This window comes from Pelmatolapia mariae, linkage group LG7, assembly GCF_036321145.2.
Source record: "Pelmatolapia mariae isolate MD_Pm_ZW linkage group LG7, Pm_UMD_F_2, whole genome shotgun sequence".
In the NCBI taxonomy this organism is placed as follows: domain Eukaryota; kingdom Metazoa; phylum Chordata; class Actinopteri; order Cichliformes; family Cichlidae; genus Pelmatolapia; species Pelmatolapia mariae.
The window spans coordinates 42,746,781-42,772,131 of record NC_086233.1 but is presented as its reverse complement, the minus strand read 5'-3'; the positions used below and the strand labels follow the sequence as shown (position 1 = coordinate 42,772,131).

The 25,351-nt window shown below is 38.5% G+C and overlaps 4 protein-coding genes across 7 annotated transcripts; 2 read left to right on the top strand and 2 right to left on the bottom strand.

Annotated features, from left to right (window-relative positions):
• Positions 1-26: 26 nt before the first annotated feature.
• On the bottom strand, positions 27-3,362 carry LOC134632297 (ubiquinol-cytochrome-c reductase complex assembly factor 6). The gene is made up of 3 exons (XM_063480969.1): positions 3,123-3,362; positions 2,522-2,653; positions 27-752 (listed from the first exon to the last, which is right to left on the bottom strand). The coding sequence occupies exons 2-3, from the start codon at positions 2,627-2,629 to the stop codon at positions 642-644; spliced, it is 219 nt and encodes a 72-aa protein (XP_063337039.1). The 5' UTR covers positions 2,630-2,653; positions 3,123-3,362; the 3' UTR covers positions 27-641.
• Positions 3,363-3,654: 292 nt separating this feature from the next.
• LOC134631145 (G/T mismatch-specific thymine DNA glycosylase-like) lies at positions 3,655-10,595 on the top strand. Of its 3 annotated transcripts, none has more exons than XR_010094364.1 (10): positions 3,655-3,761; positions 4,967-5,316; positions 5,633-5,832; positions 5,959-6,028; positions 8,433-8,568; positions 8,662-8,744; positions 8,855-8,949; positions 9,035-9,206; positions 9,385-9,541; positions 10,007-10,595. XR_010094364.1 is itself a non-coding variant. In XM_063479175.1 (9 exons), exons 1-9 carry the CDS (start codon positions 3,960-3,962, stop codon positions 9,489-9,491), a joined length of 1,302 nt encoding a protein of 433 aa, XP_063335245.1. In that variant the 5' UTR covers positions 3,802-3,959; the 3' UTR covers positions 9,492-10,595. The 3 variants fall into 3 exon arrangements, 1 of the variants encoding a protein (XP_063335245.1); XR_010094363.1 differs by lacking the exon at positions 3,655-3,761 and adding an exon at positions 3,803-4,048; XM_063479175.1 differs by lacking the exon at positions 3,655-3,761 and adding an exon at positions 3,802-4,048 and having other exon boundaries at positions 9,385-10,595.
• A 1,023-nt stretch (positions 10,596-11,618) lies between these two features.
• Positions 11,619-18,905, top strand: LOC134632296 (G/T mismatch-specific thymine DNA glycosylase-like). 2 transcript variants are annotated; one of them, XM_063480967.1, is made up of 11 exons: positions 11,619-11,737; positions 12,351-12,425; positions 13,283-13,449; positions 15,189-15,475; positions 15,578-15,647; positions 15,907-16,042; positions 16,134-16,216; positions 16,307-16,401; positions 16,673-16,844; positions 17,194-17,346; positions 17,715-18,905. In XM_063480967.1, the coding sequence occupies exons 2-11, from the start codon at positions 12,367-12,369 to the stop codon at positions 17,840-17,842; spliced, it is 1,350 nt and encodes a 449-aa protein (XP_063337037.1). In that variant the 5' UTR covers positions 11,619-11,737; positions 12,351-12,366; the 3' UTR covers positions 17,843-18,905. The 2 variants fall into 2 exon arrangements, with proteins under 2 accessions (XP_063337037.1, XP_063337038.1); XM_063480968.1 differs by lacking the exon at positions 12,351-12,425.
• A 187-nt stretch (positions 18,906-19,092) lies between these two features.
• LOC134631783 (patatin-like phospholipase domain-containing protein 2) lies at positions 19,093-23,247 on the bottom strand. Its single transcript, XM_063480338.1, has 8 exons — positions 23,061-23,247; positions 22,248-22,480; positions 22,095-22,160; positions 21,182-21,391; positions 21,039-21,099; positions 20,774-20,950; positions 19,794-19,935; positions 19,093-19,351 (listed from the first exon to the last, which is right to left on the bottom strand). The coding sequence occupies exons 1-8, from the start codon at positions 23,245-23,247 to the stop codon at positions 19,093-19,095; spliced, it is 1,335 nt and encodes a 444-aa protein (XP_063336408.1).
• Between the last annotated feature and the right edge of the window lie 2,104 nt (positions 23,248-25,351).

Sequence of the window (25,351 nt, the reverse complement as noted above, 5' to 3'; positions counted from 1 at the left end):
AAAAGCACTTCAAGCTTTAATACAACAAAAAAATGTGATAAAAATTAATGCATTGCATGCCACACTATACTAAAAACACTTCATATACCCCTCCCTAGCCAATTAAAGTCAACATTACAAATTATAAGTCTCATGTTGTTGTCCAATGAGTGCAACAACTCCCCCGCCCAAAAAAGTATCTATTGAATATTTTTGTTCCAAAAAAGGAAATTGTATGCATTTCAGTTTAAATCACTGTCATGTACCACAAAGTGCTGCCAAAATTCTTGTTTGATGTCTTTTTTTAATTTAAAACATATTTTTATCTCCATGGTGGAGGCCATAAACTCTTTCAAGACTCCAACTCCCGTTATATGTTTTCATGATTAAAACCTCAGAGTATTTTGCACTTCAACAATGCAAACACATTCAAAAAGGAAGAAGAAATGCAATAACAGCAGGGGGGGGGGAGAGATAATCCGGATAAGATCCTTATCCCTGATAGCCAATGGTATGGTACTTTATTCTTCTCCTGTTTGTCCCATTAGAAGAAAACACCAAATACAGAAAATATTTATGTGCAGACAGCCCACACATGACATAGTGGGGCTAGTGCTATCTGCTTCTTTCAGTGTCTGTCACACAGAGGATGTAGATCCACATCAGCTGGTATCTTGTTCAGATTTAACATTCTTTAAGGCTTCTTCTCTGACTTTGTAGCCCTGCAGCTCCGTTCGAAGCTCACCAGGCTTTGGTGGGACATCTGGTATACTCTGAAAGAGAACAGCAAGCACGTTTAACTCAGCCTGACAGGTGAAAGCTCGTTGGTTGGATGCATCTGTGAATAAACTGCTCACAAACTTCAACCACAATTTCCCTGCATAATATGTCAACTCTAACCAAAGAATCGGACATCAACATACTTCCAGCTGAAAAACAGTGACAGCAGCTTGAGGTGTCTGGGTTGGCAGTGATGCCATTTTTGATGTGATGCTCAGCAGAATGGCTGAGTTAATGGATTTTGAGTGACCACCACAACAGGTAGTAAACACAAACTTCTCTCACCCCAACCGGTCACAGCAGATGGCCGCCCCTCCCTGAGCCTGGTTCTGCCAGAGGTTTCTTCCTGTTAAAAGGGAGTTTTTCCTTCCCACTGTCGCCAAAGCGCTTGCTCATAGGGGGTCATATGATTGTTGGGTTTTTCTCTCTATCTATTATTGTAGGATCTACTGTACAATATAAAGCGCCTTGAGGCGACTGTTGTTGTGATTTGGCGCTGTATAAATAAAATTGAATTGAATTGAATTGGAAATACGACCACAGTGCGGTATCACTATAGCGCAAGTAAACGTCAGCTACACAAAAACATATTCGACTGTACACAGCAACACTACATCACTGGTGCCAAACTCATTTTGGTTTGTGGACCGCATAAAAGACAAATATGATCTTATGTGGGCTGGACCACTAAAACTAGATTACTGCCAAATTGTTCCACTTCATTTTGAACATGTTTAAATACATTTTAAAAATATTCACATTTAATAAACCACTGTAGATGAGCATACTGAGATGTATTTAAAAATAAGTGCTATTTCAACATTATCTTTTTTTTCCCACATTAAGGCAACATCAATACAAAGAAAGGATGCAGTCTGAAATCAAAGGAAACAATAAAGATGTATTTCCATATAGTATGGTGGGCCAATGGTAATGTCTTTGTCAGTAAGGAGGCTGTAAAACTGGCCATAACACTGCTCTACAAAAAATATTTTTTGTTTGCTACTTAGAACTTCAGAACGTCAGCCCTTTATCGATCCGATATAAGCTTACTGATCAAATTTCTGAGATACACGTCACTGACATTCTGAAACTTTTCAATATCAGTGTAATATAATAATAAAATGTCTGGAATTTAAAGAATGTCCCACCAAAATTGTTTTAAAGATTATTTCTGTTAATTTCTTTTAATTAAGTTCCAAATAAAAAGAAGTCGGTGTGCTCCAAAAAGGTTTAAGGCACTTGCTTATACGCTTGGACCGCACACCCGTCTCTCTCTGCAAGAACAAGCAGTTTATGCTCAGATTAAATTTTCACTGCTATTGGTTTTCTTTTACTTTGATATTTCTACAAAATCGTTTCCCGTGTTCATTGCTGACATCATCAAGCTTTCCAGATAAAAAGGAGAGATGAGAATGTAAAAAACTCTGGTAGCCTGCACAAATGCTTCCCATGCTGCTTACTCACTTTCTTTTTGAACTCATCGTCATGCACCAGTTCAGGGATTTCAGGACCAAAGAAAACAACTCCCTGAATTTTGGCTTCACTTTTCTGGTGACCAGAAAACTTAAATCGTGGCATCCTTGATGAAGGTCTCTGCATAGGATAGACTGAAGTCTTTGTTCGACCAGGCCAATGTTTGACAATGTTTTCCCATACTAGACAGTATAGTACAATCCTGGGTCGATTTGGCAAATAGAAGCTTCCAGTTTTGGCCTTTGTTTACTTTTGTTGATACCTAAGGCTTAATTTTGTCCCTCACCAGATCAGGCAGGTAGTATTGATGGACAGCCTGTGCTCCTGCAAACATGGCCAAAACACTGGCTCCTAACATCCGGATGTACCGAGCCCAAGACACCCCAGCTGGCATCTTCACAGACTGATCTGACTCAACCTGGAGGAAAAGATAAGTGACCAGGTTCAAAACACAGGTCAAAAACAGCACACAATATAAGAAGAGATAGAAATTAGTATAGATAAACAATACATTTTCAGCTCTCCTTTTCAATCTGGTGCTAAAAATATAAGCCTCCCCTTTTCTTCTTAAATAAAACTATAGCTGTCTCCTAAAATTAGCACCACTGCCATTTAGTTGAACATGTGACTAGTTTAAAAACTCAATACAACACCGGGACGCTGTGCATGCAGCACTGTCAAAGTACTACCATGTAGCTAAAGTATTCCCTTTTCATATTACACATGTATGGCAGCCTGCACATATTGTACAGATGCACTGTATATGAATAATTCACACATCCACAACCGCTATCCGTTCACAGGATGCTACTGATTAGCCATAAAACACGCTGTTTAATGATCCAAACACGGAGACTGTTAACACAGAACTACACTTTAAACCTTACCTTAATTGTTCCCGTCACAAATAAGTAAATGTCCACAGTCTAAAGCTCATTCTTACTAGCTTAAAGTCGAGTGTCTGTCATTGAGGACCAGAAGCAGGTCGTGACGTTTAGCTAACTACTGGAAATTCTTTGATAGAGAGTCCTCACTCTGTCTTTTTTTTTTTTTCATGGATTCTTATTTCCTCTCAATTGTACGATAAATCCGCCTCTGATTTTATGGAGAAGTAATGAACTTTCCGGAAATAAACCATCTTCGGTTGCAGTACTCTTCTACAGCATAAACTCGTATTGATACATGGCGATAAGTGCCGTCTGTCGCCGCTTAGCGGTAGCTTGCGTTATCTCGCAGAGTTTTAGTACAAGGCTCTATAATAAGTGTTATGTGTCAGATTTCACGAATACAGTTCTAAATGATCTGCAATGTTCTTCTTAGTTTTCTATCGATTATATGACGTCACCGATGCATTTAAAATAGTCGTCGAAATCCGATTCCTGCAGTACGCACAGTGACCACAAGGCGGCGGTAAGCATTTCAGCCAACCGGATCAAATCGAAATGTTGAGCGTTTAAATGGTCTTTGTTTTGGGAAGACTCCCAGTCCCTATTTCCTTATTTGAAAGCTAAAGAAATGTATGACAGGTATGTTACTTTACCCATTTACATTTATGTTTGTTAATATTAAATTGCGTTTTTAAAACAACTGTAGAACTTCGAAATCTCGTCAGTTTGCTGTTAGCTAAACCTTCCTGTAGCATCTGCCTTTGTGCCAACAAGCTACTGTGTGCGCTTTACCGCTTACATTTCTAATGTTTATCCATGAGTTTGGCAGCAGAATAAATGTTAATGTATTCAAATAAGTCAACAGTTAAGATGGAAGAAAACCAGTTTACTTCACTGACGGTTCCCTCGGATTATTTTCAGCAGTGGTGAGTTGGTGTTGGAGGTGGCAGGAGGTCTGGGGAAACTTGTCATGTTATCTCCTCGACTCGTTTTCATTTTCATGCATGATGGAGGAAAATAAATGTCATCTGACACTCGACATCATAGCCTACCTACACATTTGTATACTTTATATTTAGGATTGTAGCAACTGATAAGTGTAATTGTGAAGGATAATTGACTACCGTAATCCATGATTCCTGATTAAAGGGAAGTAAGGGTAATTATGTAGGAATAATATGAAACAGAAATACTCTGGGTTTAAATTTAGGCATGGAAAAGAAAAACAATACTTGTACAATTTAAATATCTTGATATATTCTGTTATGTTTGTCTGACTAATTTAAAATATTTTTTTTCATACATTTTTAACATGCCAGTGCATTATCCAGCATTTATTACACCTTTGTTTGCTACAGGCCTTTTTTTAACTGCACTTGTAAACTTTATCACCTGTAAAGAGTCACGTCAGTTCACGCAAGGTTAAAATGAAGAGTTTACATATTTGGCCTCTGTTTGTCTTTGTATCGTCATATTCTGCAAAGTATCTTCATTCCATTCTGGTCAACCTTGTGATTATTGTAAAAATACACAATTAGAGGTGCAAAAAGGTTAGTTTTGTAGGTTGCATCATCAGAAATGATCAGTAAACTAGATAAAAGCAATGAACAATAATTGGGGTGCCTGTTTTACATAAAAAACAGTAAATGAAATGCAGAAAATATGAACTAGTGGATGTCAGCGCATGTGTTTTTGCAAGTATTGTGTCCTGTGTTTAAGTTTTATTCACCCACTTCTCCACACACCACATTTTCCTGATGTACCTGGATCCTGTTTCATGTCCTTTTTTCTTTTTTTTTCTTTTCTTTTTTTGCTTAACTTCTTCACGTCTTCATCTCTACTAGGTACCAATCCAGCCAGCAGTACCCTGAGGTACAGCATGTGGCACCCTATCCCAGCATGGACCATTACACTGAAGGTCCCGTGGATGAGCCTGTCATGGCCGAGCTATCTGTCCACCGGGATCCAAATTTTTATCAGGAACCTTTTTACCCGAACTACCTTCCAGCCCCAAATCATTACCCGGAGCAGGTGTCTCAGCAGAACATCAGAGAGCACCAGCAGCACCCAGATCTTGCACTCCTGCACCACCCACGGCATCAACATATACAACACATACAGCATGCTCAACACACACAGCATACACAGCAGCACGGGCCGAGTATTCAGCACCAGCCTTCAGGTCCACCTAAAGGTAATGGAAGACGCTACAATCACAGTAGTTCTTCCCAATCCCAATCTGATGTATTTTAAATATGTGTGCTGCCATTTGTACAAAAAACTACTTTTGCCTTCTGTTTCCCATGGAATAATTTGGAGACATTTAACTACAGTTTAAAGGAATGAGCTGCATATGAACCAGACAAAAGACATCATAAAATACAAATCAAAATTCCTCAATAGGTTGTTCAATATACGTTCTCTGAGGTCCTGTCGCCTGTATTTTAATTGTCTTTTTTTTATTTGTTTGTTTTTGATTCAGTACTCAATAAATTCCTCTTCTTTCTTAGACGTGACACCAGTGAAGAAGAAGAGAGGTCGACCTCCGAAACAGCAAGCGGAGGATGGTGAGACACGTGAGGAGGACGACGAGGTTGAGGCTGCCAAAAAAGCCAAGAGGGCTCTCAACCGCTTCAACGGCATGTCAGTGGCTGAAGTTATGGCTAAAACACTGCCAGATGTGATTACCTACAATCTCGACATTTTGATAGTGAGTTATTTTGTATTTCCAGTTTTGTTCTCTGTGTTTTTGTTTTTTGTTCTAATTGTGATTTAGGTTTGTGACGTGGCCAACTTGCAGTCTTTAGGTCTTTAATTATTTTGTGTCTCTCCTCAGATTGGAATTAATCCAGGCCTATTGTCAGCTTACAAAGGACATCATTACCCAAACCCAGGGAACCATTTCTGTACGTTTAAATTCGGTTTCATTACCAACTATAATAAATATGAGCCAGTGTTCATTTTCAGTTCTACCCTGTTTGACCCACTCTGGGTGCATTGTCACTATTGTTTTATAGCTAAGACTTGTTCTAAGAGACCTTAAAGGTGGCCAAGATGCCAATATGATGATGAAATGAAGCTGAATGTTGTAACTTGTCAGGTTTGAATGCAGGCAACAGAATACATCAAATTTTAAAGAGCTTTTGTGATGTTTAAAGAGTCAGCAAAACATTTATGCAACACTGTTTCTGATTTATCCCCCATAGAGTATTAGGATTTGCTAGGTAGGTTTTTCAGAATAAGGGAGTGTCCTTGAAGTTTTTAGATGTATCCCCAAAAGTTGATTCTGGACGTTCATCTGGATGTTGCGTTTTCAGTGGGAGAGACGTTTTACCACTCATCTAGGTGACTTCTTCAGTCTCAGCTGACTGCAGGTTTCCACAATCTTATAAAAAGTACATTTGCATAATGACTGAAACTAGCACCACTGAATGAACAATGGGCTGGGAGGTTGGTTCCTTGATCATTAATATGCAAATTCTCATGACCACTGATCAACAACCATTGATCAAAGCTCAGTGATCAAAGACCAGTGATCAATGGTCATGAGTACCATTCACAGAGAGTTGGGGAATGGCTGCAATCACAGCATTGTAAGTTGGCGAAAGATGTACCCTTAGGCCTCCTCCTCGATTCAGAGATGGTCTTTCCCTTTTCACGTAAATGGCCTCCTTGACTCCACGCTCAAACCAGCGTTCCTCCCTGTTTAGGATGTGTACATCCTCATCATTGAAAGAGTGTCCACTGCCCTGTAGGTGTAAATAGACTGCAGAGTCCTGGCCTGACGAGTTAGCTCTTCTGTGTTGTGCCGTCCACTTCGCCAGAGGTTGTTTGGTTTCCCTGATGTATAAATCCTGGCAATCCTCCTGGCACTTAACAGCGTACACTATGTTACTCTGTTTGTGTCGGGGGACCCGATCCTTGGGGTGGACCAATTTTTGGTGCAGCGTGTTTTGGGGTTAAAAGCCACAGAGATCCGGTGTTTAGAAAAAATGCGTCTCAGCTGTTCCGATACTCCTGACACATACGAGATCACTACAGGTTTTTTCTTAGGCAGCGGTTGTCCTTCTCTCCTAGATCAGCTGGAGCTTTCTTTAGGTGCCTTCTCAGCTTTGACAAATGTCCAGCTGGGATAACCACATTTACTCAGGGCCTTCTTGATGTGATGTTCTTCTGCTTCCCTGGCCGCTGTGTCAGTGGGGATGGTGTTTGCTCTATGTTGCAGTGTCCTGATGACACCCAGTTTATGCTCCAGTGGATGATGAGCGTCAAACCTTAAATACTGATCCATGTGCGTAGGTTTACGGTACACATCAGCTTTTAGATGTCCCCCATTACTGATGGAAATAGAATAGAATAGAATTCAACTTTATTCTCATTTCACACGTCACAAGTACAAGGCAACGAAATGCAGTCTCACAGTCTAAGAAGAAAATTGCCACTTTTCATATCCTCCCTGGTGAATTTGATGTGTTGGTTCACTGAATTAATGTGATCCGTGAATTGTGGTACGTCCTGAGATTTGATTTTCACCCAGGTGTCATCCACATATCTGAACCAATGACTTGGTGGTGTTCCAGGGTAGGATAGCAAAGCCCTCTTTTCCACTTCTTCCATGTACAAATTGGCCACGATGGGTGAAACTGGGGAACCCATGGCACACCCATGTTTCTGCCAGTAGTACTGAGCCTTGTATGTAAAATAGGTGGAATTAAGACACGGTTCCAAAAGCAAACACACTTGGTCGATGCCAAGAGTGGTTTTGTTGCTGAGGTTGGGGGCATCCTGTAATCTCTTACAGACTACATCCAACGCTTCCGTGACTGGGTGCACTTTCTCCCACTGAAAACGCTACGTCCAGATGAACAGAATCAACTTTTGGTGATTTACTTACCTGGATGATTGAGTATGCATCAAAACGTTTTTAGATGTAGTTACTTAGAAATATTAGCTATAAAATTTTCTGTTGCTTATTTCAACTTTAGGATGTAAAATATCAACATGGATCATTGCTTTAAAATAAATATATTTTACTCTGGAACAGCATCCCACCTGAAGTAGCTCCATGCTTGTTCTGCAGGCTTATTGCCTTACAAAGCAGTGTTGATCAGCTATGATCATATGGTATAAAAAAAACAAACAAACAAAAACAAAAAAAGTAGCAATGTCTGCTGATAACAGTTCTGTAAATTTAGAGCTTCTACAACTGGAAAGCATGATTAATCAGGAGGAAAAAAGCTGGTTTGAGTCCAGTGTTGTGCTAGACGGCCACTTGGTTGATTTTATACTCAACTCCTCTTTTCTGTCCAGGGAAATGTCTGTTTCTGTCGGGTCTAACTGATCAGCAACTTAACTACATGCATGACCAGAGCCTGCCAGAGAAATACTGCATCGGCTTCACCAACATGGTAGAAAGGACCACACCTGGCAGCAAGGATCTCTCCAGGTAAAGTTAACTAAAGCGACTACAACTGAATGCAAAACAGACAGTTTGTAACTTAAAATAAAATTTGTCCTCTTTTTTTTTTTTTGGTCCTAGTAAGGAGATCCGTGAAGGAGGCCGACAGTTACTTGAGAAGCTACAAAAATACAAGCCATTAATAGCAGCATTTAATGGAAAAGGTAAAATGATGCAAACAATTTTCTTTTTTCCATTTTTGTTGAAGTGTTTTGATACTAGCACTAGCTGATTAAGTTTATTTTTTGAAGGTATTTTTGTGTAAATTTTACAGGTATTTATGAAATCTTCTGCAAAGAAACCTTTGGTGTGAAGGCCAAGAACCTTGAGTTTGGACTACAGCCGTACAAAATTCCCGAAACTGAGACGGTAGGTGGAAACAGGAAATGATTTCAACATAAATCTGCTCAGCTATACAAACAACAGTCTTCATAGCATTTGACGTTCTTTTTAGGTGTGCTACTTGATGCCGTCATCGAGCCCCCGCTGTGCTCAGTTTCCTCGTGCACAAGATAAGGTACATTTTTACATCAAGCTGAAGGAACTGAGAGACCAGATGAAAGGCCTGGCACCGAGCCGTGAGGTGGTAGAGACAGAGTACTCTTTTGACCTGCAGCTAGCTAAAGGTAAATATCACAGCTGCACAGTACAGCTGAAACATGAGGCATTAGATTGCTATTCCGTCTTTATCTCAGTCAAATTCAGAAAGGGACCTGCTTAAAAAGATGTGCATCTTTTCAATTTTCACAGATTTATTTGTCTTAAATAAATCATTAACTCCCTGCTGATGTTTTTGTTCTGCAGAAGATGCTAAAAGGATTGCAATCAAAGAGGAGCAGCTGGATCCAGAGTATGAAAGCTGTAGTGCGCTGCATGAAGAAACCAGGCACAGCAACAACTCCTCGAACTAAAAGAGATTCAGGGGAGGAGAAAAAACAAGCCTGCCTACTGGAGCACTCAGGTAGTGTAGTTATCATGTAGTCGGAAGTTGATGAAATGGGACAACTAAACAACTTTTATATAAAAATCTAAGGAGATTTTTATGTACTTCTTCTGGCACTTCCTTTCAGAAAAAGAAAAAAAATCCAAGTGTGAATTTTAGTAAAATAAAGGTTGGCACATTAGCATTAGTGAACTTTTGTTTGTTTCTTTTACCTAAAGAGAATAATACTCATACAGTGTAGTTTCCCTTCACGGTTTTACTCTGGAACCACATCCCACCTGCAGTAGCTCTGTGCTCCATCAGTGGGGTCTGCCCCACAGCTTGAGAACCACTGGATAAACAGTTTGGAGCAAATGACATAAAACACATGAAACTTGACAACTTGAGATGGTTTTAATTTGTGTGTTTCTTCACTCAAAAGTAGCTTACGTGTCCATCCATCCATTGTTTTTGTTTTTGTTTTTTTCTGCTTATCCAATTTAGGGTTGGAAGGGGGCTGGAGTCTATCCCAGTCACAGCGAAAAAGGCGGGGTACACCTCGGACAGGTCGCCAGTAAATCACAGGGCTAGAGACAGACAAACTTTCATGCTCAAATTCCCACCTAGGGCTAAATAAGAGTTTTCTTTTAACCTAACCCTTGTCTGTGTTTGGACTGTGAAAGGAAGCTGGAGTACCATAAGAGAACCCAATGCGAGCATGGCGAAAACATGTAAACCACACACATAAAGGCCCATTCACATTATATGCTCATCAACTTATAATGATGTGTAACACCTCGGGACATTTGCTCAACAGATACCAAATACCAGCTGACCTAGTAGCCTCACCAAGGATGAGAAGTAACACTGTGAGAGAAGAAGACCTCTGTTCCCCAGACATCATAGTGTCACGCACAAAACAGAAAAGCCCCCACAGCACTCAGACATGTGCATGTTTTTGGTGTTATTGTTTTTTAAATACTATTTATTGAATTTTTATTAAACATGTTTCCAGTGACTTATTTTGTATTTTCATAGACTCGTATCTTTTTGATTTATTGACTGTATACTCTGGAATTTCTAATGTGTAAGTGCAGAGTTATTAAATCTGTAAATTAATGCTGGCGTGTTTCTATTCTTTGATTGTTTGAGTTATCATGAGAAGCTATAAATGTGTTATAAAGAAAAGAAATACAGTCAAGCATTCATAAAGACTGAATAATGCTTATTTGTGAGTTAAAATACATATTTTCAAAGCTTGATGAGAACAGGAGCATTTCATTATTTAGAGTTTCTCTCATGCTTATTGAAAGCCTTGAATGAAATACTTATATCAAAATACCTGATTCATGATTTTGTGAGAATTGTGCATTTTTATTTTGCACTTGTCTTAAAAAAACACTTGAGTGTGAAAATGTTTAGGCTTCTAAAGGGAATAATGAATCTCATTTTGAAAAGCGGGATAGTTGCTGTTAATTTGCATACAAGTCTCCTAAAAACAAGGTCTTAGCAGGCTAGATTTACTGGTTTTTGCACAACTCTTGCATCCAGCATGAATTTAATAATGGAGATAATTAATAACTAATAATAAACAAGAAATGTATGTCAGTGCAGTCTTTAAGCCTGTAAGATGTAATAAGATGCTGCAATAGTGGTAGCTGAGCTGTTACTACTTTATTGTTATGAATCATCTTATCATTTCTAATTAATTCTGTAAAAACAATGAAACTGTCCTCTTATTTTTCCTTGTTTTGTCATGGCTGTGGTAATGTTAGTTGTAAATAAAATATTTAAATACAGAAATGCTGCACCTAATTGCAAAATTAGGGACTGATGTCAACCAATAGACAGCAACCTCACGGAGTTTAAACCGAGCAGCTCATACCAATCCGAAAATAGGGGCGTGTCATTTTCATTTCTAACGATTTATACCGTCAAATTTGCATTAAAAACACTATTCTCCGATATGCTTATAAAAATAACATATCAAAAAATATTTTATGATGCAAAAATATTCAATAGGGCTATTTTTCCCTATTACAATAACGAACGGTTTTCCTATTCATCCCTACATCTTAGCCTTAAGATGTTCCGGTGTCAAAGTTGAGTAGCAGGATTGTCATGTCTTTGTTGCATCTGTTCCACCTCAAATGTTATGAATAGAAGTGTGTGAATATATGGAAAAATAATAACCATCTTACCTTAAAAGAAGTGTTTCATCAGTGCCCTCAACAGGTATGTTTTACGTGTAATAATATTAAGGAATTGTTTACAATTTCATGGGGAGAAGTCTTAGTGGAAGCGAAGCCATTCATCCATGCTAAGTTAACTGCCCGGCTAGCTGTTGGCTAACATTAGCTGTACTTGTGGCACGGCTACTGAATAGCATTAAATCTTAGCATTTATATTACCACAAATAGTCATCATTATCTGAATTGATAGCCACAAACGCGAACTTTTACCTCATTGCATCGTATTCTAAACCTGTTTTAAAACAGGAAATGTATAACCGTTTTAATTCATGTTAGCTTGTTAGTTAGCATAGCCATGGACGAAAAGGGTAAACATTTTAGCAGGTGTATACTGTATGCTCTATTTAAACTATCCACTGTTATAAATACTAAATCTGTTCGGCTATTAGTAATTTGACTTTACTTTAATGTGTCACGGCCATTTAAGTTATCTTTTGTTTGTGTTTTGGTTTATGTCTTGTACAACTCCACAGCCTGACTAAAGTATGCTGTCACATGCGTTCAATTTCATGTACTGCCAAACTCTTATATGTTAAACCACATGTACATCACCTAGCTGTGTTTCTTCAACATCCGTATTGATTTATTTAATAAAGTCAAACCACCCAAAAGATGGAAGAAAAGCTGAATGGATCACTGCCTGTTGTATCTCCGGAGTACCTTCAACAGTGGTGAGTCTTCCTCCTCACCACAGTGTGGCCAGACTGGACCCAGATTATGTCAGCAGCCATCTAACTGGCAAAGTGTGATACTATGAAATGAAAGCATGTGCACATAGTTGCCTGTTTGACGTTTTGTTTTGTTTTTTTACATCTTTATTTTAATAATATGCCATTTGGGATCATGAACAATTGTTATAAAGGTGTATATTTGTTTAATCAGAGCTCAGTGTTCTCATGATGTGATCTGATACGTGGAACACAATTGGAAAACAATGTTGTTGTGTTTGATTTGCTAACCCAGAGATGTCAAACTCATTTCAGTTCATTTACAGGATTTTTTAATATTCAAGCTGTTGCTTTTCTTCAGGCACAAGAATCAAGAGTTTTTTGTTGTTGTTTTTTTTGGGGGGGGGTTAAGCAATACATACATATTAAATGTTTTGAAAAGAGTATAGAGTCAGGTGCCAGTTTTTCTGCTCTACCTACTATATTTAGAAGTAATTTAATTCACAGTAAACCTGCTTTATAGCAGAACCACTAAGGCTGTTGATGTTTTTGTTTAGTTTTAATTAGATTTAATCTGTTTGTGCTATACTAAATAGTTTATGAAGTTGCACTACTCTCAGAAATGCTTGAAATTAAACATGTAGGATCTTGTAATTAGATGATTAAAATCAATGTGTTTGCTCTTTTATCACCACTCAACTAAATACGAAAAGACCTAAACAAAAAGCGCATAGCTTATGTAATCCAGCTAACATCTGTTTTAACTCCACAGTGCATCTCACACAGCCAGCTTGATTGTTGTAAAAATACTTACCCATTTTGTGCTTTTGTTTTGTTTTTCTAAATTCCCTCCACCTCAGGGTTCGGTCTGCCCAGCAGTTTCAAGCTCTCCAGGCTCAATATTCAGACGTCATTCCTGAACATCAGTTTCACTATACAGAGCATCAAGCTGGAGAGCCAGCTATGGCAAACATGGTTAATCCGGAACCCATGATGGATCAGCTGGAACCTACCAACTTGACAAAACGTACTTTGATATATTTATTGTGTTAACACCTAGTTATAAGTTAGGATCAGGGTTTAAAATGGGCTGGAATGATATTCCTTCAGTTAATGGGTAATTTAGTCTGATAGGGGTCATCAAAACATTATGAGTTAAATTGCCTATCTGGGCACTAGGCCTTTGTTTTGTTTTCTGCTGCATGATGTTCAGCAGAAGCAGGTAAATTGGCTGGAGCTACACCTAAGCATGATATGCTCAGCTTTAAAGGCTTCCTCCTTCCTACAGTCGCTCAGAGTTCCTTTTGCTCATAGTCAGTGACAAGGGAAGTAAGTTTATTAACCAAAGCATGAATATTGTGTAGTCAGTAACTCAGTTGTGTAAAGTATGCATTGATGAGTTGGAGGTAGGAGGAAGCTTTGCTAGGGCAGCTGGCCTCAGCCTGTTCACAAAGAAAAATCTACTGCAGGTTAGAGTTGGGCGATATAAGATTTTTTCATATCACGATATGTTTTTTTCATTTCAGGCGATAACGATATATATCACGATATAAGCCAAATAGCTATATTTGTAAGATTTAAATGTGCCGTTGCTCACGAGTAAAATGTGAAATAATCTGCAGCTTGTTTTGATTTAAATATTTATTTCCCATAATAAGTTCAACAGGGTAGATGTACTTAAGGAACATGAGACTTTTTCAGATAAATAAAGGCAAATATTGCAAACTACACAAAAGGCAGCCGCTAAAGCGTTTAAGTTTCAAAATAGAACAAACAAAACAGACTACTAAATTGTCAATTCCACTTAGAAACAAAATTTTAATTCTAAAAATAAATCTTAGTTCGTTTTACAGAAGAACAGACAAAATTGACTAACTTTTGTCAATATCAAATAAACTGGAACTAAAAGGAAATTCTCAATCTCTCCTTGTTGTATAGCTTAGCTTTTCAAACAGTTTTAACAGTTACTTTAGTCTGATAAAAGCCGAATGACGAATTAGCGCTTTCAGTCAGAGATTGAGCATGCACCGGTTTATTGTATTTCCAGACTTGCTTTCGGCACAATTTACAGTGCGCGCTACTCTGTTTTTTGTCAGACTTGAAATAGCCGAAATACCTTCACACTACGGAACTTCTATGGCCATTCCGTTCGACAATCTCTCCAGCATTGGAACCATCATCTGTTTTCTTTTCGGTAACCTTCGCTCACGCTCTCGGTTGATTTTTCTCTAGTCGGCAAACTCATTTCCCTCATTACCGGGGCAGCCCGGCTGCAAAAACAAATACACATGTGCGCCTTGGCACTTGTGCTGTACGTAACAAGTCACGTGACGTGACGCTGCGGCTGTGATAGGTTCGGCTCTGCGCTACTTAATTTGGATTGGCTGTTTTGTTTTGTTTTTTTTAAGAGGACAAGAGAGATGAGGCCTATCGCAATAGTTTAATTTTTCTATCGAGAAAAAGTTATTTCGCAATACATATCGTTATCGTTCTATCGCCCAGCTCTACTGCAGGTTATAAACTTTTTCCCCTTGCTGCACTTTAACCTCAGGTTAAGATCTAATGTTAGTTTAGTGTGACAGCCTTACTATTATATATGGTTTGTTTTTTTTATATAATTTATTTGCTGTATATTAGGGCATGATGATATATAGAAATAGTCTGCCAAAACTGCAGTTTAACACCACACAAGAGCAAATGACTTCCAACAGTACTTACATCATGGTCTCTTATCTTTTTTTATTTTTGTTTTCTCAATTCTTGTAGCTCCAGCTAAAAAGAGAGGCAGACCAGCTCAACCCAAGGAACCAGGGGCACCCACACCACCAAAAGTCCCAAAGGCACGAAAGCCACCAAAAGACCCAAATGCACCTAAAGCAAAACCAGGTCCAAAGCCCAAAAAGGCAGCTCAGGCTGATGGGAAACAGGAGAAGATTGATGAAACTTTCAAGAAGGTGAAGAGGAAAGTAGACCGCTTCAAGGGCATGTCAGAGGAGGAGGTCATGAAAAAGACTCTACCAGACCTGCTGGACTACAACCTAGACTATGTCATTGTAAGATTCACTTTTTAGTTAGATAATTATATATTATGTCTAGTTCACTGCTAGACCATAATGTGAACATAAGCTTGGATAACCTCACCGGTTTGCTTTCAGATTGGTATCAATCCAGGTCTGATGGCAGCTTTCATTGGAAGATGGTTTCCAGGTCCTGGAAATCATTTCTGTAAGTTATGATACTGTAATTATTTTGAGTTGTCTTGTGGTAACATAAAAATGGATCTTAGGCTTCAGAAAGGTTATTGATTTGCTGACACAGTGGTGCAGATTTTTACCTTACAGAATAAAGCATGTCCTGGTCCTTTCTCTGTGAAGTTTGTAAATTCTCTTCCTGTATGGAATTCTTCTGGGTACTCCAGCTTCAGTAAAATGTCCGTATTTATTAGCCTTTGGTGCTGAATCACCTGGTCACTTTTTGATTTCAGGGAAGTGTTTGTTTCTGTCTGGATTTACTGATGAGCAGCTCAACCACATGCATGACACCGTCCTACCTGTTAAGTATAAAATGGGCTTCACCAACATGGTGGCCAGGGCAACACCAGGGAGCAAAGATCTTACAAGGTATATGACTGTAAAAGATTTCAGTTATCATATTAGGAAAAAAATATTTTATAGGTTTTATAAACCTTTTTCTTTCATTTCATCTCACCAGTAAAGAGTTGCGTGAAGGAGGCAAAATTCTTGTGGAGAAGCTGAAAAAATACAAGCCGCTTATTGCTGTGTTCAATGGAAAATGTAAGCCCACCTACTAACAAAGAGCAATAGTTGCCATAAAACAGTTTGCTTAACTCATTTAAGCTAATAGTTATCTTCTTTTGTCCCCAGGCATCTATGAAATGTTCTGCAGAGAACTGTTTGGTAAAAAACCACAAAAACTCGAATTTGGTTTGCAGCCACACAAGATCCCCGACTGTGACGTGGTGAGAACTCAGTTTTCATTTTTCTAGTATTTTGTTCATAAAGGCTTAAATTTGTAATTATAGGAACTGACCCAAAATTGAATGTGCAAGTCTTTATATTTTGTGATAGAAGTGATATGATCAACATATTGATATCAAAGGAAATCAATATAGACAACTAGAAAATTAAGAACTGCAAGAAATTTAAAATAAAAACTGCTAGTGTGATACTCAAAAGTAACTGATACTTCATTCTGAAGACTTTACTTAAGAGTTTATTTCTTCTTTGCAGGCTTTGTTTCTGATGCCTTCATCCAGTGCTCGTTGCGCCCAATTCCCTCGTGCTCAGGACAAAGTCCACTTCTACATCAAACTGAGAGAACTCAGAGACCAACTGAAGGGTGTCCAAAGAAGCACAGAGATCCAAGAGGTCAACTACATGTTTGACCTTCAGCTGGCTAAGGGTAAGCATGACCAGGGCTGGGTGGGTGGGTGTGTGCATGCGTATGCGTGTTTGGGTTTTGTTTTGTTTTTTTTCCTTTAAAAAAAATGTGTTACTTGGCTGTCTAACCTGAATTTCACCACTAAGTACCTTTACAGTGGCTTTAATTAGAAATTTTAATTAAAATTCAATTTAAAAAAATCTAAAGTAAAACTACTACGCTGTTATTTACCATAGATGCTTTCCCTACTTTTAATATTGTAGAAATGCCTCAAAGACACTAAAATTAATGAAGTCATTAATTTAATATCCTGTCCATTTCATTAATTTTTTAAAGCATTTTGTTATTTCTTCCCCTTTTATATCAACAGAGGATGCCAAGAGGCTGGCAATAAAGGAAGAACAATACGATCCTGGTTATGAAGATGCCTATGGCGGAGCATATGTCGAGAGGGGACCTGAAGGAAGCCAAGCTGAAAGCCAGAGCAACGGTCACTGCACGTTTTCATCTGCTGAAAATACAGGTAAGTCATTCAAATAGAGTGAGCCTGAGGGCGAGCTTGGATGCACCCAACATTCATCTACAGTCCTCGGCGCTTATGGTTTCTAGTTTCAGGTAGTTGTATTCTCCACCTGTTGAGACACTTGAGTTTGCATAATTGGCATAAATCTGTATAGTTTGTATAAATTTGTTTTTATAAGTCCGTCTGTTACTCAGATGTGAATGTAGCGTTATGTAATTGCACGGACATGTGTAATTTGTCTTAAAGTGATGGCACAATCCTGGCCAGGAGCTGGAGTAACCATGAGCATGAACTTTGCTACAGACATCATTAGTTCACATCTTACATGCATAGAAAAATGCTTCTGTTTCTGTGTTCTCCACCCCCAGAAGGAGCACAGGAGGCGACTGTATCACAAACAGCTGATGGCCAGCTCCCAGACGGACAGTGGATGACCCAGTCGTTTGCAGATCAGATTCCAGACATAGGCAGCGGACCAAAAGATGGTAGCATATGAGGAAAAGGGCTTGCCTGTGCTACACACAGAGACTTGAGCAAACTTAGCTCTTACCTCTTTTTTTGTCAGGTTTTAGAATTCCTTTTTAATTAGTGTCTGAGTGGAATATAAAAAAAAAACAAACATAGTGGACTTTTTAGAAAATTTGCAGAATATATTTTCTGCACCTTTTTAATTCTTTGTGATCTTGTGAACATATTCAGCATGATCGTCTTCACTGCAGTCTTTTTAAATATGTGAAATCAGGGACTTGACAGTAGCCTCTTTCAGACACGGTGCATTCAACATCGATGGTGCTCTGTCCTGACATAAGTGATGGTAATGTTCCTCAGAGCTTTTTTCACACATACCGTTATTCCCGAGAATTTTTTTTGACAACCACATGAATCATTATGCTGGCCTTTGGTTTAAGGCACTTCAGCACCAATTTTTATACTGTCTGTTTCTTAAAGTGATTCGTAAATATTACTAGGTTTGGCCCAATAAGATTGCCCTTCTGACTTTTATAACAGAGTGACCAGAGGTGCCCATTGATAAGATGCTGTAAGATGAATACAAATTACCGGTAATACTCGTCTGAAAGTGGCTAATGATGTGTGACTGTCTTTTCAAAGACAGTCACACATCATTTAAACCTTTGTTTTGCCTTTTTACTGTACTGTACTGTACTGCACTGCACTGCACTGCAATGCAGTAAATGAGAACTTTCACATCTGCTGTTTAAACAGCAGATAAGTTCCAGAAATTTTATTTTATAAACTTGACTGATCAGTGTGAGCTTGTGTGATCCTCTGTTTGCAGGGAGGACTTGGTTAGCATTAAAATGTTACATTCATGGTGCTATGAACTGTTGAGATGCAAAGTGATGACTCGATGTCAGAGGTCCTGCAGAGGCATCATCTCACCAGCCTTTAAATATGTTACGAAACATATAATGGGTTTTATTTTATTTTATTTTTATTTTGCTTTAGGAATTGTAGAATTATGTTATGTTTATGATTATATCGGTCACACGGAATGACTCATTTGTCCATTAAAATTTACTGATGATGCTTTTTCTATACTTTTGTTTTACCTTTATTTCAATATCACATGGTAGCTATTGTTCAATCTTTGCGAAGAAAAAGGCGTTCTTTTTATTTTCCTGTTGTACATTACAATTAGACTCATGGTGTTGATAAGATGTCAACAAGTTCAGCAAATGCTGAAGTTTTTTTGTTTGTTTGTTTGTTTTCCTTTGTTGGTTTCCTTTAATCAATCTTTTTTCCACTTTCTTTATGGTTGATTACAGGTCCATTTCCTGGTGTGTTTAACATCACCTGGCCAGATGCAGTTCTAGTTGAGACTGGGGGCATAAGGTCCATGTTGCCATTGGTGTCCCAGCAGAGATTCATTTTAGAATTTGAGGTCATCTTTGATTTCAGAGTTTGTGTATTTATGTCTCGTCCTCTCTGATTCCTGCTGTCTGAATCAGATGACCCGCAGATGCAGTTATTCTCTCGAGATGCGCTGAAGAATATGAAGAGGAAAAAACTAAAAATCACCGTCACACAAAGGATGAGCTTTTCATTAATGTTACCTCCTTATAATATTAGCAACAGATACAGTTTGTTGGAGTAACAAAGACACGGCATATGTAAAGAAAGCCAAAAATGAGATTTAATAATCCTAAGGTTAAATCAGTTTTTTTAAAGAGGTAAAATTGTGAATTTTTATGTACACATACCTGTTGACGCTATCATTGCTCCATTTCTGCCTGTAGAAATCTGCAGACCACAATAACAATCTGCAAAGTGCTGTACAGCTGAATGACACCATGCTGTCACAGTAAAAACACAGACAAAAGAAAGAAATTGAAGTACTAATTGCTGTTGTTAACCCAAGTTCATTCCAAAGCCCAGTAGAGAATAGGATATTAGGGAACTCTTGGATCAAACAGTTCACACTTTACCTTTTGGTAAAAAAGATGGTCAGCTCAACAGGTAAGATGAGGAAGGTAAGTAGATAGGTAAACAAATTCATTGTCAGGAAGTCCCTGTAATGCGGCCTCCAGCTGCTACCGTCATGACTATCCCTGCATGCCTCACATAGCACTAACACAGACACACAAAGGGTGGAAATTACATAAAATTATGTATCATGCTACCTGTGAGAGACCTAGTGTGTGGTATAAATGATACTGTTCATTCATTTAAACCTCAATTTAATACATTTTACATAAAATGGGAAATTTAAATCACTAGTTTAAAATCTTAAGATTACATCATATTCTGCTGCTCAGTGGACAGACCTGGCAGTCTATAAATCCACCGAATAGATCAGAAAGACTGTTACAGCCTACCATTGTACTGAAAGCAGAGAGGATTTTGTAAGTTGAAAGTTAATCTTTAATCTTTAGATTATTTATCTGATTAACAGTTAATGTAAAGAAATATTTTATGATTATTTGAATATGAGTTACATTAGATTCCTCTATCTTCTTACCTTGAAGAATACAGCAGTATCAAGATGGTGGATGCAAGTAATGCCCTCCTAATGTAATACTTTTTCAATTTGTTAGCATTAACATATCATCAATTTAACTAAACGTCATTAACTGTCAGAAGTTAATCTTTGAAAAGGTTTTCAGGACCCCTTGTTTAGGTTTGTACACCACAACTGATGTTTTGTGAGTCAATGCAACCACCTCCACTGGGGTTTATCCAGGACCAATGGCCATGAAAGTCGAACATAAAGATGATGATTGTTTTGTTTTATGTTCATGCCAAATCATTACACTCTTCCTGTTCCATTTCTGTGTCCTCTTTACCATTTGAACCAGCACTCTTACAAGGACAATTTTTTTTTTCAATTAAAATAAAGTCTTACAATAACTCTTTTGAAAAACTTCTGTACATCTGATGATCAGCTCGTCTCACTTGACCACCTTACCTTTCTTGATAGCCACTGGGAGGTTCTCAATGACTCTGTGGTCCAGCCACTGATGGTTTTCCTTGTGACACTTCATCATCCTCTCTTCTGCTCGACCCACTTCCTTCATCTGCTCACAGCAAGGAGATTTGGCTCCTACCACTGCACTGCTGTGAATATTTTGTGCTGTAAGCAGATCTGAGACAGTTGGTTGATAACATGTTTTGATGTAACTTTATGGTGTAAACCAGAAATGCTAAAGAAAATGAAGGTGGAAAAATCTCACCTTTCTCTCTCAGGAAACAAAGAGCATCCATGTAGCCATTGTGGCATATCTCAGCCAGCTTCTGCCTCACAAAAAAAAAAAAAAGTTAAACATTACTGTACACTCTACTGCTTTAAAGTCGTGAGCTCTGAACATGAACCCACCTCAAGTCTGGGGGGGAGGAAGGATGTACAGACTCGATATACATTCCCTGTGTTGACCTGAATGCTGACGTTTCCGTAGTGGACTTCAAAGAAATTGTATGACCCTTCTCTGGGGCAAATGTCACTCTCACCTGAGAACGGGGCTATGGTGATGGTGTTTCTCTGCTCGGACAACGGCATCATGTTGCTCAGTGCTCCATCCATGTAGCGCTTAGAAGAAAGAAAAACTGATCAAAATTGATGGCAAGCTGAGATGACGAAGTAGATATAGTGTGACAAAAACATGTCACGAACTGTCCTCATATACAAAGCAGCCATAGCATTTATAAAGTAAAGGTGGATTACTACTCTCAAATAAAGATCACACGTATGCTGTGTGCTCTGTTTGTATGCTCAGTCATAATTTTCAGTGTGCTTGCCTCTTTACCTGTGTGCTCTATTCCACTTACCTTATGTAAACCTTGAATGAGTTTAAAATTAAAGTGTGAGTGGAGAAAAAAATTAAAAGCTTTGGCTGTAACGAAGCCTCCAGATATTGCGTCTTTTAGCCAAGAACGCCATAGACTGTATAAGATGGCCATGCTCACCATAACATCACCGACCGATTAGTAAGGTTATGTTATGAAACTTGCTGAGACTGCTGAGATGGTTGTCTTCGCTCAACTGCAACTGGGCGTGATGAGAAAGAATTTGATATGATATATGAACGATATCCCGTTCCACTTCTATGATTCCCAAATTTACCTGCCCCTGAAATCTGGCAATAAAATGCTCCTGTAGCTTTGAAGCAGTCAGATTTTTTTTTCTTTCCCATTCTCTATGGTCTATGGCACAGAAATCTCTACTCATTTATTTCAATAATAAGACCAGTAAAAGCAAAGACAGCATACAAAAAATGTTAAGCTCGACTGACCATGCCATGGTATGAAGGTGGGATGAAACCACAGTAAACAGGGAAAAAACAGCTGCACATGAGAACCTGCAAAGGTAAAGAGGTTAGATCACTAGAACAGAAAAGCCTAAAAGATCCCAATAATTTTTCTGTAAAGTCACCAATCTGATCAACCTGAATGAGCTCCTCTCTGCTGGCAAACTCGGACACCAAAACATTTTTCCCATCAGCTATTCGGGTGAGAGACACGCAGAGCCTTCCAGAAGCCCGGAGGTGGGCATCTTCTGGAAGCTTTTCCAGCAGGGAGTCCCTGACTGTCCGGAGCAGGCTGAAGGTCGGGTGGAAAACTCCAAGGGTGTGTTTTCTTGCCTCCTTCGCTGTGGTTAAAATATCAGCACACAACTGTTCTGAGGGAGAAAATGCAGCAGAACCAAATGTTCAGGCTAATGTAGAGAACCAGTGACATTATGATGTATCATTGCATTATCCACATGTCTAAAGGACTTTGAAAGTTTTTTTTTTATTGTGCAGCAGTTGTTTTCCCTACAGTCCCCTCACTTGACCATGAATTCTGTGCGACCTATGGAATTTGCTCTCACTATTGTATCAGCTGTTTGTGTGTCAGGAACTTATGAAATACACCGCCTAGTGTCAGTTACAACACCATTTGTTTTGAGATATGCCTGAACTTCATGAATGGACAGGTACTTCAAGTGCAAATGAAAAAAAGACAAAAATTTCATACAAAAATACAACGCATTGCAATAAACATGAATTATATCACACAAAATATTTTCAGATATTCAACAAGGCATGTAGAAATAAAATAAACTTGCATATTTTTATTGGTCAATTTTGTGTTATATATGAGAATAATACCAAGAGTTACATTTTATTTATGAATTCCTCTTTAATTTCTCTTTAAGAAACAAACTGTTGAAGAGCTGGACAAACTGTAATCTGCAGTGTACATTAAATGTGACTCACCAATGGGAATGCCAACAGTGAGAGCTGCAGCCACGAGACACCCAGAGGAAGATCCACAAATTTTAGAAGCACCATGAACCAGCTGTGGAGCCCGCTCCAGGATACAGCTCAAAGCTCCCACGTAGTAAATGCTCCTGAATCCACAGCCTGCAAAAGAGATGTTCCACTCCTCGACCCAGTTAAACATCTTATCTGGTTTCTCCATTGACTGTAAGATTAATTAAAACTCAGAACGATATCTAATATTGTCATTTTGTCAGTCGTGTCTCAGAGTTCAGCTGGTGCATTTAGGAGCCTCCCAGGGTTGAATTGACCTGCGTTATCTGCACTACAGTCAGATGTAAACGGGGAGTGTTTTAGCTGGCTATGGTGTGGTATTGCACAACTTACTAGGCTCAAACGTTTCAAAATAGAAAACAAGCTGGAGTTGCTCGCTAACTGTAATTTGGCCCGCTGTATGACATGTGATACAGTTTTCATTAGTTACACAACTCCGCACTGTGTACAAAAATATGGGAGGCACAAGTGGGAAAACGCCATGACCATTCTGACTGGTTAGTAGGTGTTTGTGAAGGGCTATAATTTATGAGATACAAAAAAACCCCAAGAAACACGGGTGTGTTACATCATATTAGCAAATGAGCATTGTATTAGGTAAAATAAATAAACAAAATGATTCTATTTATTTGCCCCAATGTTGAACTTAAATGTGTGACTTTGTTCAAATCAAATATTTGGCTTATTTGTATTGTTTATATCTGAAAAATATTTATGTGGTTACAAGAGCTATAATAGATTTTTTTTTTTTAAAAAGAAATATCAAAATCAAAATCAAAAATACCACGAGATACATATTTACTTTTACAGCTCCAGTAATACACCCCAGCTCACACACACACACACACACACACACACACACACACACACACACACACACACACACACACACACACACACACACAGAGAGAGAGACACCCTTTTCTATTTATTTATTTGACACTTGGACCTTACGTCAAACTGGTTTGTTCATTTGTTTGTTAATGCTCAAAAGCTCCAATTTGAGCATTATGGCTGTGGCCATCTTGGTGGTTTGAAACAGGGCATGATGTGAGAAGAATGGATCCAAATGAAAGCCAAGTAAACATTAAATACTCATATGTAAGTAAAATATTAGGAGTTTATTGATAAAACACTTATACAGCTATGTAGTCACAAAGAGCCATACAAGTTTACAGAATAAACGAAATAAAAACTTGGAAGAATCACAATAAAAAAATAGCAGGAATATATAAATATGAAAGACAAGTTTGCAAATGCATTTTAAAGGAGTCCACAGAGTCACGTATGTATAGTTGTAGTAGGAGACCATCTCAAGCCCTTAGTGCCAGTGTCTGAAAGGCTCTGTCCACCCTTACTGTTCAGTGATGTGTGAGGAACAACTGATTGAGCCTGTGATAAAAGACAGCCAATAGCAGTGTGTTTAAGGAGAAGATGGGGTAAATAGACTACAGCCTCTCTATTTAGTGTAAATACAATACTTTTAAATTTAAAAAAAATGAGCAATGTGAGCTTGCTTACTAGAACATGGTAATCCGACCATGCCATTTTGCATAGTTTGTAGGCAAGAAAGAGATGATTTATCTAAGCTTGTAAACAGGGCATTGCAGTAATCTAGGCATGATGACACAAATAAATGATTTTTTTTTCATTATATCCTATTACAGTGGCAAAAAAGATTATTGTAAGTCATTATTTGTTTATTTATTTGTTTTCTTTGTTTAGCTGATGTTGCCAGCTGCTGTCAAAAAGATAATTGTCTTGCAGTTTCTCAGACTGGGCTACACACAATCACAGTTTGTTTTTGCTTGTTATGGGGTTTTTTTTTCTTGAGATTTCAAGTTTGTTTGGTTGAATTTCCCAGCCATCCCGTAACTCTGCCCAAACCCCAGCCTCTACCTGCACTTGGTTTTAGGGTGGTTTCATTAAACCCAGACGTGCCACTGCCAGTGGGTGGTATCAGAAGCATGTGAGCCAATGTACTGTGTGTGTTGCACTTAAAGGTACAGCTAGAGGCAGAAGTGGCTTCTGGGGTCACTGAGGAATTGTTTATATCTCCTTCTCCTTCACTGCACAGGTTCAGGCCTAACGGCAGGCTTTTAGATCTGTGCAGAGGTGGTTCACTGGAAAAACAAACATTGAAATTAATATGTGGAAAATCTTCTGAATCCACTGTCAGAACATCTCATGGCCATTGTTCCAAGAAATAAATCTAATCATAGATTTTTTAACAA